The 15,391-nt window shown below is 39.6% G+C and overlaps 1 protein-coding gene across 2 annotated transcripts; it reads left to right on the top strand.

Annotated features, from left to right (window-relative positions):
* The first annotated feature begins 8,944 nt into the window (after positions 1 to 8,944).
* On the top strand, positions 8,945 to 14,305 carry LOC125215258 (putative galactinol--sucrose galactosyltransferase 2). 2 transcript variants are annotated; one of them, XM_048116626.2, is made up of 14 exons: positions 8,945 to 9,339; positions 10,168 to 10,385; positions 10,672 to 10,762; positions 10,948 to 10,996; positions 11,104 to 11,195; positions 11,672 to 11,779; positions 11,860 to 11,988; positions 12,201 to 12,611; positions 12,756 to 12,897; positions 12,985 to 13,052; positions 13,186 to 13,320; positions 13,400 to 13,611; positions 13,679 to 13,767; positions 13,857 to 14,305. In XM_048116626.2, exons 1-14 carry the CDS (start codon positions 9,029 to 9,031, stop codon positions 14,136 to 14,138), a joined length of 2,337 nt encoding a protein of 778 aa, XP_047972583.1. In that variant the 5' UTR covers positions 8,945 to 9,028; the 3' UTR covers positions 14,139 to 14,305. The 2 variants fall into 2 exon arrangements, with proteins under 2 accessions (XP_047972583.1, XP_047972582.1); XM_048116625.2 differs by having other exon boundaries at positions 10,141 to 10,385.
* The last annotated feature ends 1,086 nt before the right edge of the window (positions 14,306 to 15,391 follow it).

Here is a 15,391-nt window from a genome sequence, read left to right as displayed (position 1 = left end):
GGGAGTAGGGTCGGGGCGCACCGAAGAAGAAGAAGAAGAAGGGCAAAAAGGTGGTAGGCGAGTCGTCGCAACTGGCTGATGACGACAGTGTACGGAGGAAGTGGACGGATGATGAGAACGTCGCGCTATCCAAGGCTTGGGTGTCTATTTGTGATGATCCCCTCGTTTCGAACAATCAGAGGATCGTCAACATGTGGGCTAAAATTACAGCAGCCTACAAGAGGAATTGCCCGCATGGGAAGGCATACACCAGGGAGGAGTGCCGGAAGGGGTGGGAGCGAATCAGGGCTGCGGTCTCCCGATTTGCGGGCTTGTACACCAACGCCCTCCGCATAAAGACCAGTGGCCAGACTAACGAGGATTGCAGGAGGATAGCGGAGAAAGCCTTCTCCGTGCCGGGGCTGTATAAGGAATTCACCTACTGGAACTGCTATCTGGTGCTGATGGATTCCGAGAAGTTCCGGGCGGGTGTCGATGCTGGCTGGCCAAAGAAGCAGCGGCTGAACTATGCCGGTGATTACAGCAGCAGCAGCGGTGGTTCCCACGACCTCCCCGAGGATGTTCAGGAGTTCCCGTCCCCTCCATCCTTCGGTCGCCGCACTCGCCCGATTGGTTAAAGGAGGGCGCAACGGGCTGCGAGGGGAGTCGCCCAGGGTCCCAGGAGGTCCAGTCGGCATCCCCCCTGCTAGCAAGTCGCCAGCCGAGCTCGCCTTCTACGCGCATCAACAAACGCGTAAATAGATGCACAAGATCTTAGTTGAATGGAGGGAGGCAACTAACCCCATGGAGAAGAGGTTTCTTCACTCAATGCTCGAGAGTATGCGGGTCGATTTGGATACCGCCGCGGCACAGTTGGGGGGATCAGACGCGGGCTCAGATGCCGGGGTCCCGGGTGGTGGCAAGGACGGCGGCGACGGAGACGGCGCGAGGAGTAGAGTGGGGCGGAGGCTCGTGTGTGGAAGCCCAAATTTTTTTTTATTATGTAATTTTTTTTTAGTTAATGTACTTTTTTTATTTAAATAAAATTAACGAATTTTCCCGTATATGTGTCGTAAATTTAATTCCGTATTTTGTGTTTAATTCTGTAAATTTAGTTATTTTTTTAATAGTGCTAATGATGTGGCTAGCCTATTGCTTGTCTAGTTGCTTGTCCTGATGATGTGACAGGAGGAATTTTAGTGCTGATGATGTGGCAGGAGGAGTTTGTGGCTAGCCTATGGCTTGTCTATGGCTGGCCTATTGCCATTGTGGATGCTCTAACATATGCTACAACATCTCCAAATACATGACTTAGGAACAAATAGATCCCATTTGGAAAATAAAAACATTTTCCAAAATAACCTCTCTCCTCCACCACTGTTTCTTTCTTATTTTCTCTCTCACTTTAATAAAAAAATACTATTATTACTTAATTTATTTAAAAGTTGAAAATATTGTAAAAAATATATAAATTATTTTTACACAACATTTTTTATTTGTATTTATATTTCTTGTTTTCACTTCGCTGCATTTTGAAACATAACATCAGTCTGGGTATCAAATCTTTATTTTTATCACTAATTTTTCTTTATAATTAAACAACCTATGCCCTATGCCCTATCTTATTGAGTCAAATTAGTTCATTTAACATCAGTCTGGGTATCAAATCTTTATTTTTATCACTAATTTTTCTTTATAATTAAACAACCTATGCCCTATGCCCTATCTTATTGAGTCAAATTAGTTCATTTATCTAAAAAGTTTTATTTTTATGTATACTATGGGCTCGTTTGATACCCTTGATATGCCAAGGTAATGGTTCTTATCTGGTAAAAAACATGTGTTTGATATCAATGTTAGCAAGATTCAAAGCCCGTCGGGCCACTGAAAGCCTATCTCGACCCGTATGAACAGTGTGCAAAATTCACTGTTGGGTCCATTTTGGTATCTTACAAAAATTCGTGAGATAATAAACTGTTAACATCAGTTTTCCATGTCCTACCCTTCTCCACTACTCCTTTCTTCACCCCTCTCCATAGACTCTCGTTTTCCGGCACCACCACCAACCCCGCTCTGTCATTGCAGGTGTTATGAAAAATAGGGCAATTGTGAATCGAGAAACAAAAGGAACGTAAATAGACACAGAATTTACGTTGGTGTTGGCTACGTCCACTGGCAAGAACGGAGAACAAATTGTATTATGACTGCGGTTTTCAGATACAATGATTTCGTACCCTACTTCTATTTAAATAGGTACAAACGACGAACTGGGCCTAATACTACAATTAAGGCCCAAACAGAAAACATATCATACCGTCGGGCCCGGGGCAAACAGTAATGATTCAAGGCATCCTAACAAATCTCCACCTTGACTTGAATCCTTCTTCCAAATGCATCATCATAATACCAAACGAACAAACTTCTCCACCTTGCCTCAAATTTTCCCTCCACGGGCAACTAACAGCTCATAACATTAAGCAAGTCCAAACAGTGTTGAAACTTGCTCTGCGGGACCGACTTGGTGAACATATCAGCAATACCTACTTTCTTCACCCCAATTCTCTTCTCATCTCTTAGAAAATGATACCTCACATCAATATGCTTAGTCCTCTCATGATAGACTTGATCCTTGGCTAAACAAATAGCGCTATGACTGTCACAGAACACAACAGCTTGATCTTGATGTAAACCAAGATCACCAACTAGCCCTTGCAACCATATTCCCTCTTTAGCAGCTTCTTTCAACGCCATATACTCTGCTTCAGTAGTAGACAAAGTAACTGCAACCTGGAAAGTTGTTTTCCAACTAACAACAGTACCACTAAGAGTGAAAACATAACCGGTCATAGATCTTCTACTATCGACATCTCTAGCGTAGTTAGAATCTGAATAACCAGTCACTAAACAGTGAGTATCACCTCCATAAATGAGACCAACATCAGACGTACCTATCAAGTAACGAAAGATCTTCTTCACAGCCTGCCAATGCTCCTTTCCAGGATTTCTGATGAACCTGCTAACAACGCTGACAGCATTCGCTATATCTGGCCTAGTACAGACCATGGCGTACATCAAACTCCCTACTGCATTAGAGTACGGGACTCGAGACATGTACTCCACCTCAACTTCAGATTTCGGTGCATGATTAGATGACAAATGAATGTTTGTGGCAGTTGGAGTATCAATAGCCTTAGATGCAGACATCCCAAATTTGATAAAATCTTCTCAATGCAGCTCTTCTGTGACAGAAAAAGCTTCTTCTTTTCTCTATCTCTACAAATCTCCATGCCCAGAATTTTCTTCGCAACACCCAAATCCTTCATATCAAACTCAGCACTAAGATGAGCTTTCAACTTCTGTACTTCAGACTTTGACTTCGCAGCTATGAGCATATCATCCACATATAGAACAAGATAGACCATAGAACCATCATCAGCTTTGTTGTGATACACACAATAATCATACGGACTCCTGCTAAATTCCAGCTTGATCATGTAGCTGTCAAACCTCTTATACCACTGCCTCGGAGACTGCTTTAGTCCATACAAGGACTTCTTCAACTTGCACACATAATCTTCCTTGCCCGGAACCACAAATCCCTCTAGTTGAGTCATGTAGATATCTTCCTCAAGTAATCTGTGTAGAAATGTCGTCTTCACATCTAGTTGCTCAAGCTCCAAATCATAATGTGCAACTATCGCAAGTAACACTCTGATGGAAATGTGTCTGACCACAGGTGAGAATATCTCATTATAGTCAACCCCCTCTTTCTGCGTGAACCCTCTTGCAACTAGACGAGCCTTGTATCTAATGCCCTCATCTGGTGTAGTGTCTTTCTTCTTCTTGAAAATCCATTTGCAAGTGACAATATTTCTCCCCTTGGGCCGTGGAACCAATTCCCAAGTCAGGTTCTTCAAAAGTGATTCTATCTCTTCTTCCATTGCAGCGAGCCACTTGGCACGCTTAGTGCCCGAAACAGCTTCCTTGTAGGTAGGTGGTTCATCTGCCGAAGGCTCATCTTCGACCTCATTGGCAACCTGCAATGCATATGCCATCATATCCTCAAAACCATACCTCAACGGAGGCTTCACATATGTCCTCCTAGTTCTGTCAATAGCAATGCTTCTCTGACAAGCTTGTGGATGAACATCTGAACTAGAAGTATCGGCGGCTTCAGCAGTAGTGTGTTTATCTTCTCCACCTTGGAGTTGTGATTCACTCACATCGTGAGTGACTTGCAGCTCCACCTGTTCATCAACACCTCCCAAATCCTCTGCGACAATAGACTTCACAGTAGAGTTAAGCATAGAGTTTTCATCTAAGACCACATTCCGACAGAGAATAATTGTTCTCTGAAGATGACCAGATTCTATACCCCTTAACTCCTTCTCCATAACCAAAAAATACCCCCTTCTTAGCTCTTGGCTCCAATTTACCCTCACTTACATGATAGTAAACAGTACTCCCAAAAACTCTCAACATGGAGTAATCTGCAGGTGAACCAGATCATACCTCGTACGGTGTCTTGCAGTCAATGCCAGTGTGAGGTCCATGGTTGATCAGGTAACAAGCCGTGTTTACTGCCTCTGCCCAAAACTTCCTAGTCAAACCAGCTTGAAAGAGCATACATCAGCTCTCTCTAACAACGTCTGATTCATGCATTCTGCCACATCATTCTGCTATGGTGTATGTCTAACGGTATGATGGCGAACGATCCCTTCACTCCTACAAAACTCATCGAACTCAAACGAACAAAATTCCAGACTGTTATCTGTTATCTGTTCTCAATTGCTTGATCTTCTTCCCATACTGGTTTTCAATTAGAGTCTTCCACTCTTTGAACTTCTTGAATGCCTCACCTTTATGTTTCATCATAAACACCTAAGTCATTCTCAAGTAGTCATCAATCATCGACACAAAATACTTGCGTCCTCCAACAGACTCAACACGTGAGGGACCCCAACAATTCATATGAATGTAGTCAAGTGTCCCCTTCGTTCGATGAACACCCTTCTTTGGAAACTTGCTGCGATGAAGCTTCCCCAGCACACAGTGTTCGCAGAAATCAAGTTTCTGCACCTTATTCCCAAAAAGAAAATCACGATTCGACATGATTCTCATACCACGTTCTCCCATGTGACCGACCCTCATATGCCACAGTTTGGTCATATCCTTGGTTGCAACATCGGACGATGCAATATCAGCATAATTGGCCACGATGGAACCTATCAAAACATACAACTATACAAGGTACCATGTTTCAAAGTTTTCAGAACCACCTTCGAACCTTTCAAAATACGCATTACTCCACCTTCACCTTTGAAACTGAACCCCTTACTGTCAAAAGTACTCAGGGATATCAGATTCTTCGTCATCTGTGGAACATGCCTAACATCGTTCAAGGTGTAGAAGACCTCATCATGTGTCCTAATCCTGATTGAGCTGATGCCAACCACCTTGCAGACAGCACTGTTGGCCATAGTAGCATTACCTCCATCTATCTCTCATAAGTGGTGAAATACTCCCTGTGAGGACAGAGATGATACGATGCTCCTGAATTCAAAATCCACACATCATTACAGTGTGGTTGTTCATCCGCAACCAAGGCCAGTTCTTCTTCCGAATTTGCGTCGCATAACCGTTAGCATCTTCCTTCTTGCCCAATTTCTTCTTTATCCTTGGACAATCAGCCTTCCAATGCCCTGGTTCTTTACAATATCTGCAGATAGCATCTGGCTTAGGGCCTTTAGGACCTTTTGAACCTTTTGAGTTCTGCTTCTTCTGTCCAAATTTCTTCTGTCCTTTACCCGTAATAGATAATCCCGATGACAGATCTTCTGTGGCTGAACTCGTTGCCTGTTGACAATCCTCTCTAATGTGGAGAGCAGATTGAACATCCTCCAACGAAAGAGTTTCCTTGTCAATCATAAAAGACTCGACAAAATTTTCGTAAGATTCAGGCAAAGACACAAGCAAAATTAAAGCAGCATCCTCATCTTCTACTTTAACTTCAACATTACGCAAATCTAGCAAAATTTTATTCAAATTTTCCAGATGATCCCGAAGGGGCGTACCTTCCTGCATGCGTAACCGAAACAAACGTTGCTTCAAGAGCAACTTGTTGGTTAGAAACTTCGTCATGTATAGACTCTCCAACTTCGCCCAAAGAGCAGCAGTCGTCTCCTGATCCGCAACTTCGATGATAACATCGACAGACAGACTCAACATGATGGTCGAATGGGCCTTTTCGTCTAAGGTTATCCACTCCTTATCATCCTCCGTAGCCTTCTTTGTTCTGAGAGACTCCCACAAACCCTGTTGCTTCAGCAAGAATCGCATTTTGATTTGCCATAAACCAAAAACTATTTCTCCCGGTGAACACCCTCAACCTTCACGTTCAGAGCAGACATCTCGATTTACCAGACAAAACCCTCGCAGCGGAATTCAAAACCCTAGTTCGAAAACCAAGGAATACCAGTTTGTTATGACAAATAGGGCAATTGTGAATCGAGAAACAAAAGGAACGTAAATATACACAGAATTTACGTGGTTCACCAACGTTGTGTTGGCTGCATCCACGGGCAAGAACGGAGAACAAATTGTATTATGACTGCGGTTTTCAGATACAATGATTTCGTACCCTACTTCTATTTAAATAGGTACAAACGACGAACTGGGCCTAATACTACAATTAAGGCCCAAACAGAAAACATATCATACCGTCGGGCCCGGGGCCACTCCGCGCCTCCGGACCCCCAAGGCAAGGGCTAGCGGCAAACAGTAATGATTCAAGGCATCCTAACAGCAGGTCTTTCTCTTTCCCTCGACACAATGGCAGCCGGCGATAGTGATTGCTTGCGACAGTATAGTTCGGTCGGATCCGACCGGACCGAACTCCACGGCCGACGTGCCGCTCTGGTTCGATCAGAGGTGTCGACTCGAGGCTGTGATGAATGTTGTCAGATCTGACCTTATTTTTTTCAAAAATTTCTTATTTCTCTAATTGACTTTGGATTATTTTGATTCTTAACCATTTCAATTGTGGTATGTCTATTGATGATAGTATAAATTGTTCTATTGTTATCTATTCTTGTTCAATTTGGTAATCTCTATCCCACCATTGATGCAACTTCCATGTCTTCATCTTCATATGAAGTTTCATTTTCTTCGGGAGAACACATCTTCACCCAAATCTCATTTTGCCTCAATTTAAGGTAATATGTTTTACAAATTTTTTGAGAATGTTTCATGAGAACTTATATTTATTCACCAAAAGAAATCATATGTTCTTGCTCAATTTTGTTTCCTTTTCAACATATTTGTTGAATTCATCTTTCTTAATTGATATAAACTCAATTAAAATTATTCAAGCATTTCTTAGTTCCTGCAATACTTACTAATTTAATCACCAATTACATCTCCTCTCTCCAATGTAGTAAAACACACAATATTGATAACAAGAGGAATTTTATCTTTTCACATCGTATCTATAAAACAACTTCAAACACTATTTCATATACCAAACATCTATCACAAAAATATTATCTTGTCATTAACTTGATTTTGGCCCGTGTTTCTTATCAAAAGTTACATATCTTATTATATCTCAACCAATCTATCAAACATGCCCTATATTTATTAATTGTGTATAAGATATCTATATTTTTAATATATTTAAAAGTGTGAGGATGAGAGATGGACGAAAATGGATCCTCTTTACTAAACATCTCCTAAGAGCATCTCCAATGCAGGCTAGCCGATTCGCGTCGCTAGCCGGTTGGCTAGCCGAACCATTGCAGCAGGCCAGCCCGAAATCGGCGAAAAAAGCGGCGTGGGCTAGCCGGTCGTCTGACACTGGCCGATGCGCTGGCCGCCATTGTGGCGTGCCGATCGGCCAGCGATCGGCCAACGCTATTCTTTATTTTTTATTTTTGATGTATTTTTTTAATGTGTTTTTTTGTGCAATTTTTTTATTTATTGCATTTTTAATGTATTTTTTTATGAATTTTTTTTAATTATGTAATTTTTAAATAGGCACACGGCGAGACCCCCGTTCGGCTAGCGGCAAACTATAACGGTTTCCAGGCATACTAACATTTTTTAATGTATTTTTTTAATAAATTAGTGAGGAGTAGAGTGTGGAAGCCCGAATTTTTTTTTATTATGTAAATTTTTTTGATTTTTAGTTAATGTACTTTTTTTTATTTAAATAAAATTAACGAATTTTTTCCGTATATGTATCGTAAATTTAATTCCGTATTTTGTGTTTAATTCCGTAAATATAGTATTTTTTGAATTATTTTTATTGCGCCTGGCCTATGGCTAGCCTAAATCTGATGTGGCAGGTGAATTTTTAGTGCTACTGACATAGCAAGGAGAGAGAGTGATTGACCTATGACTGGCCTATTTACATTGGAGATGCTCTAATACACCTCTCTTAAAAATGGTCAAATGGATTTCATTTGGAAAAAAAAGCCCACTCCCAACACTACCTCTCTCTTCACCTTCCCTCGTCCATTTTCTCTCTACTTTATTTAGAAATTGAATTAAATAATATTATTTGAAAATAATATTTACTTTTACTGTATATTATTTATATTTATATTTAACATTAATTAAATATACAAATTATTTTCTTTCTCTACCGCTAGAGTCTGTATCACCTGATATAAATTGGTCATGACTCTTAACAACAAAATAAAAAAAATACTCCCCCTTTTAAAAAAATAAGAACATTTGGAACGAAGCATAAATTAATGGATAGTTAATAAAATAGTGAGTATTAGAGAATTTTCATAAAGAAAAATAAGATAAATTTTATGAGACAGAACAAAAATAAAAAGTGTTGCATCAATTGTAGAATTGTAGTAGGGTCCATAGAGATATTTAGACATTTTAGATTTAGGTGGACGTTGTTTCCGTTTTGGAAAAGATTGCTCTTCATGAATTCTCCGTCTCCTCTCCTCTCCTATGTGGTCCACGGATTTACTCCAACACACTACACACATGTATATATATAATTATCCGTTTTTGCAATAATGCTTTATTCATGGCCACCGCGGTGTCTTCCACTTCTCTCAGGACTCTGCGATTCAAATTCAACAACCTCTCTCCAATTTCGCCGGCAAATGGCTTCCTACGCCTGCGCACAACCTCACGCTGCGGCGCCGCCAGATGGTCCATGTTCGTCAAGACTCCCCCCGCTCTCAAAGATGGAGTCTTGACCTTCAACGGCAGGGACACGCTTCTGGGCGTGCCGGAGAATGTCCTGCTCACGCCTTGCTCTGATTCAGCCGCCTTCTTGGGCGCCCTTTCCTCTCAGACCACCTCTAGACATGTCTTCAAGCTCGGTCTTATTCAGTAAGCTCATTTTGGGGGTTTACTCATTGTTTTGATTCTTGGATTTAGCTACTGCTTTCTCTCTATATTTATATCATCACATTTTTTTGTTGTTTTCATTTTCTTACTTTATCTGTTCTTTGTTCCAGAAGTGGGGCATTATTGGATAAGTTACATATTATTTACTAAAAGATCCTGACATTATGATATGATTATAAGAAACATGAAACCATCTCCTTAGGCTGTGTGAAATGAAGTCTTGCGATGCAATTTTAACTTTGGTAGACCAAAAGTTTGAAGCTTCTTTTAAGTGATTATTTGCTTGCTCAATCTGCAGACCATAGGTTAGAGAGGTAGGTACACAAGTTTTCGGTGGTTGTTGCATGTACATCTACTCCTGCAGTTCTACTTTATCATTCAGAAAGGTCACATTGTAATTGTAAATATGTTATCAGAACCTGGTTCTCATTAGTAGCCTTGTATCTGAAGACATTGCAGCTGATCCATCCATTGCTTTATACTCTTAACTGGAAGGGGAATGTTTATTTAAGTATAATTGTCCCGTTTTAGAGAAAAATTTGTAATTCAATACGCTTTCTATGATTAGACTCATCACTGCAAAAAAAGTAATAGAGCAAGTGTCGAAATGTGATGTTGAAATTTTGTTGTAATTATGTTTGATTTTACTCTTAACTTTTTTTCCTCTGATCCCTCCCTTCTAGCTTCTTGTGCTATCCTTAATGCCTTATGCTATTTTTTTCACGCAAGAGATAAGATATCTACCTACATTGTCAAGTGGTGTGATGTATGTGCTGAATGCAGAGAAGCGAGATTGTTGTCTCTGTTTAGGTTCAAGATATGGTGGATGATACCGCGAGTGGGGAGTTCAGGAAAGGACATTCCTGCTGAAACGCAGATGTTGCTGCTGGAGGCAAGGGAAGAGCCAAATGTTGCAGATCCTGATGGAAATACAGCTTATGTGCTGTTTCTGCCTATATTAGATGGAGAATTCAGGAGCAGCCTGCAGGGGAACTTAGCTAATGAGCTAGAAGTTTGTGTCGAAACTGGTATGAGATTTTCAGGTTGTTCAGTGTTAATTGCCTTTGAAGTGCTCATATCTCCAAAGAGTGTATATCTACAATGTCATGCTAAATATTTTTGGATGGATCTTGGTTTGTGTCATCTTGCATAAAAACTTCTCTCCTGGACAGAAAGCTGGTATAATTTTGACACCTCAGGAACTCTGCTCCACACAATTTAATCAATGGTGGTCTTGTTTTCCACTTCCTATATTGCATAAATTACTAACTTGTAGTTTGTGTGCTCTGAAGTGAGTTTCTCATGATTCTGCAGGCGACTCTACCAAAAATGGACCTGGGGCTTCCAGAGCAGTTTTAGTGAACTATGGAAGCAACCCCTTCGAATTAATCAAGGAATCTATGAAGTAGGTGGGCCTCAAAAGAGGTTGTGAATTCCATGACTAGATTTGATCGAATGGCTTTGTAGAGGATTTTGTTTCACTGATAGTATGAAAGCGCAGAAGTACACTTACTAATTTCAATAGCACATGGTATTTTGGCAATCTTTGTTTCATAGATAATGGTTTTGGTGACATTTGACAATGCACAGGATTCTGCAAAAGTACAGTGGAACATTTGCTCTTAGAGAGACTAAGCAGGCATGTCCTTCGAAATACTCTCGTGCTATCTTGAAACTAAGAACTTGTTATCTAGAGAAATGAACCCCACCCCCTTCTGTAATATATAAGTATATTTTTTGTTACAGTTGCCTGGGATGCTTGATTGGTTTGGTTGGTGCACTTGGGATGCTTTTTATCAAGATGTAAATCCCCAAGGAATCAGAGATGGGCTGAAAAGGTTTATACTGGCTTGATAATATGATTGTTGCACTTTCCCCAAATCCTCATTATTCAACTTCTATTCATATACTTGGAACATCATTGTTGTTCTGATAATGTTTTGTTGAAAAAGAAGTGGCAATATGCTTCGAAGTTCAATGTCATTGCTGTTTATTCTTATCTCTGATGTATGTATTATTTAACATGTTTTGCGAGCAGAAGATTTTGACTCCTGGTTGTCAAAGTATTTCTACGTGTTCTCACAAAACTTCAGCTCTTCATCAATTTTAGGCGGAGAAAGTTGCGCATTAGTGATTCTATTTCTGTATTTACAGTCAGCAATTTGAGTGTCTCCCATGACTTGTAGATGCATATCCAAATTCCAAACATAAATCTTGAGAATATTTTGAACCGGCAGCATTCTTCTTGGCCTTCTTCCAAAGCTTTCAGTTAAAATGATCTCATTGTCTCTTGCCTATTCTGTTTTTCTCTCAGCTTATCTGAGGGTGGCACTCCAGCGAGGTTTTTAATCATTGATGATGGATGGCAAGATACAGCCAATGAGTTCCAAAAGTTGGGAGAGCCTCTCCGAGAAGGGTCACAGTGAGTTCACTGTTCCTCCCTTTGACATTTAAGTTGGAGAATTCATATGTAATATAACAGGGCCAGTACTTGAAATGCAGGTTTGGTGCAAGGTTGATGAGTATAAGAGAAAATGAGAAGTTTAGGAAGGCATCAAATTATGATTCAAGCAGCAAGCCGCGTAGTTTAAAGGACTTTGTTTCTGATATAAAGGAAACTTTTGGCCTCAAGTATGCTGTTTTTATTCCTTCTTTCCTCCTCTTGTCTATAAATTTATAATATTACCACATTGAGTAAAAGCACAAGGATTCAAGTGCGATATAGTAATATTCTTGATCACCACCGTCTGTACATGATAGGCTTTCCGGAAGCACAGTAAATTTTTTCATAGATAGCTTAGCTTTTCTGTTCTCATTAATTATGCATTTGTTTCTTCTTCCAGGTATGTATATGTATGGCACGCATTAATGGGATACTGGGGTGGACTTCATCCAAATTGTCCCGGAACTCAGAAATACAATCCGACAGTAAAGTTCCCAAAGCAATCGATAGGAAATCTTGCACATCGCAGGGATATAGCCATGGACCGTATGGAGGAGTATGGTGTTGGTATGGTTGATCCAGAAAGGATATTTGAGTTTTATGACGACCTGCACAGCTATCTCGTGTCACAGGACGTGGATGGAGTTAAGGTGGATGTGCAAAATATACTGGAAACACTAGCCACGGGTTCAGGAGGTCGAGTTTCGCTTGCTAGAATTTTTCATCAATCTCTCGAGAAGTCCATATCTAACAACTTCCAAGACAATAGTATAATATGTTGCATGGCTCAGAGTAACGATTCTCTTTACAGGTACTAAACTCTTAACCTGGATGTAGTTTAATAACTTATGTTTTTTTGAATGTAGTCACTCGCACTACGGGTTTGGTGGTGCTGTTAACACAATATTCAGATGGAAAAATAACAATAGCTTGATAAACTATTTATGTTTGGCAGTGCAAATACGAGTGCCATTACCCGTGCATCGGATGATTATTACCCCAATAACCCGACTACACAGACACTGCATATAGCTGCTGTAGCTTTCAACAGTTTACTCTTTGGTGAAGTATTCGTCCCAGATTGGGATATGTTCTATGTATGAGATGCTCTTTCTGAATATGAATAGTTATAACATCTGACAGAACTCAACCTGCAATTTAATGTTGATTTTGATTGTGTTCAGAGCCTCCATGATTCAGCTGAGTTTCATGCAATTGCTCGTGCGGTTGGTGGTTGTGGTGTCTATGTGAGGTATATGCAGGCTAAGTCGATTTGCGTATGCACAAAAAACATACAGTAAAAGTTAAATCTACTTTCTATTCTCCGAGATGATAAAAACATAATATGCCAATAATCTGAGGCTTCTTTGTTATGCCGGAGCCAGTGACAAACCTGGAAAGCATGATTTCGAGATACTAAAAAGGCTTGTGCTGCCTGATGGAGGTGTGTTGAGGGCGAAGTATCCTGGAAGGCCTTCCCGTGACTGCTTATTTGTCGATCCTGTTATGGATGGGAAAAGGTATTTGTCGTAAGATTAAAGTTTCTGATCATCGTTACCTTTTAAACTCAACGCCTTTTTTCTTGCCCACTCATAAAAGCCTTATGAAGATATGGAACCACAACAAATTTTGTGGAGTGCTTGCTGTGTTCAACTGCCAAGGAGCAGGAGCCTGGCCTGGTCTGGAAAACACCGTTCAACGAGATGGCCTCGAGCTGACTGGGGACATATCTCCAGCCGATATAGAGTATCTCACAGAAATCGATCTGCAGCCACAGACTGGAGACTTTGCAGTCTTTTCTTTCAAATCAGGTTGAGTATTCCTGCTTTAATGTGAGATGAAATTCTTCGAGATTTGACTGTTTATTAAAATCTTCAGGTTTCCTCTTTCGAGTTTCACTCCATGGAAAGCTGACTATGAAGCTGAAAACCTTGCAATGTGATGTATTCACAGTGTCTCCAATCAAGGTAGTTTCACTACTCCTAAGCAGCATCTTCGTGTCGGTGGCATTCAAACGAACTCACATTCATAACGACTAGCCTTTAACTCTCTACAGTCGTACAATGAAGATCTCCAGTTCGCCCCACTTGGTTTGATAAACATGTACAACTCAGGAGGGGCCATTGATGCAGTTGAGGCTATCAACGACCCTTCGTTCAACAAAATACGAATCAGAGGAAGAGGAGAAGGTGTTTTCGGAGCCTATATGAGTTCGGAACCTAAGGTTTGCTATGTGAACATGGAAGAGGTACAGTTTAACTTTAGCAGTGAAGAGCACTTTTTGACAGTTATTGTTCCAATTGGAACAACTTCATGGGAGATAGATATTCATCATTGAGATCCATTTTTTCTTTACAATTCTTCAAAAATACTGCAGCAAATATTAACTATTGTTATAGTTGTAGTAAATCATCCAAGTTGTACAGTTCTTAATTTGCTTGAGCTCTGTACTAGTATATAATTTATGACTTGGATTATTTATTCTATTGCTGATTTATTTGGGTATGAAGGTCTCATACAAGACTCTTCTTCTCATAGATTTGCTGCTTCAACTAATTTTCACTTGTTTCCACTTTGTCTTTTTTAGTTTTAAATTAGTACTATTTCATTATTACTCCATGTTTTGTAGTGTATATTCAAGTAAATTCTTGTTATACTTGTTACTTTCTGGTCATAAAAAATAGAGTACTTATTTTAATTTGTAAAACTATGCTCATATAGTACTTCCTTCGCCGCACAAGAATATGTCTTTTTAGTTGGGCACGGATTTTAATGCACAATTGATAAAATAAGATAGAAGCAGAATGAAAAAGTAATTAAAATATTGTTAGTGGAGAATGAGTCTCATCTCATTTCAAAGAAAAAAGTTTTCAAATTTAAAAGTGCATATTCTTCTGAGACGGATTAAAAAAACAAAAATGCATATTCTTGTGGACGGAGTAATATTAATAGGGATATGTTACATTGTATGCAAAATCACATAAATTCTCTCTCTTATTTCATATATAAAATTTCACATCACTTATACTATGCCTTTAAACCGCAATCTGAGGTAACCACGGTTTTAATTATGTTGATTATTGGCCATAAATAATTTCGTGTGATGGAGCTTTGAATAATTCATGCATGAGGCCTTGCCTTTTCTTATTCAAGGCAACTATTAGTTTCCTTAAAATACTTATTTTCTTGCATTAAATAGGTTTCTCTAGGCTGCTAATGCTTTTTCTTTCTTTAATTAAAGAGAATCAATAATGGTGCACCATCTGATCAACTGTGTTGCTAGTGTTATCGTATTGTCATATATTCTAATATATAACGAAAAGTTAAAGTTTGCCAAAGATTTTTGTAGATAATTGTCATATTCTACGCATAAAAATAGTAAGGGTGGAGGTGAGTCATGAGAACTTGACGTTATGTAAGCGGACTAAGATACATTTTCGCGTGTTAAAATTTTAAGAAAAAGACAATTCAACAAGAGATAAAATTAGACATAACCTTTAATAACAATTAAACATGCTAACTGAATGGTCCTAATACTTTTTAAAATATTATTCTCTCCATCTAATTTAAAATAACTCATTTTTGGAACAT

The sequence above is a fragment of the Salvia hispanica genome, chromosome 3, assembly GCF_029641045.1.
Source record: "Salvia hispanica isolate PSC_SH4W2 chromosome 3, Shi_PSC_v1, whole genome shotgun sequence".
Lineage (NCBI taxonomy): Eukaryota > Viridiplantae > Streptophyta > Magnoliopsida > Lamiales > Lamiaceae > Salvia > Salvia hispanica.
This window is presented reverse-complemented; position numbering and strand designations above follow the sequence as displayed.

Excerpts from the sequence above, each read along its gene's own strand:
- LOC125215258 (XM_048116625.2), top strand. The coding sequence starts at position 9,029 with ATGGCCACCGCGGTGTCTTCCACTTCTCTCAGGACTCTGCGATTCAAA. Across the intron at positions 9,340-10,140 it reads TTCAAGCTCGGTCTTATTCA|AGAAGCGAGATTGTTGTCTC; the intron begins GTAAGCTCATTT and ends TGCTGAATGCAG. Across the intron at positions 12,898-12,984 it reads CAGATTGGGATATGTTCTAT|AGCCTCCATGATTCAGCTGA; the intron begins GTATGAGATGCT and ends GATTGTGTTCAG.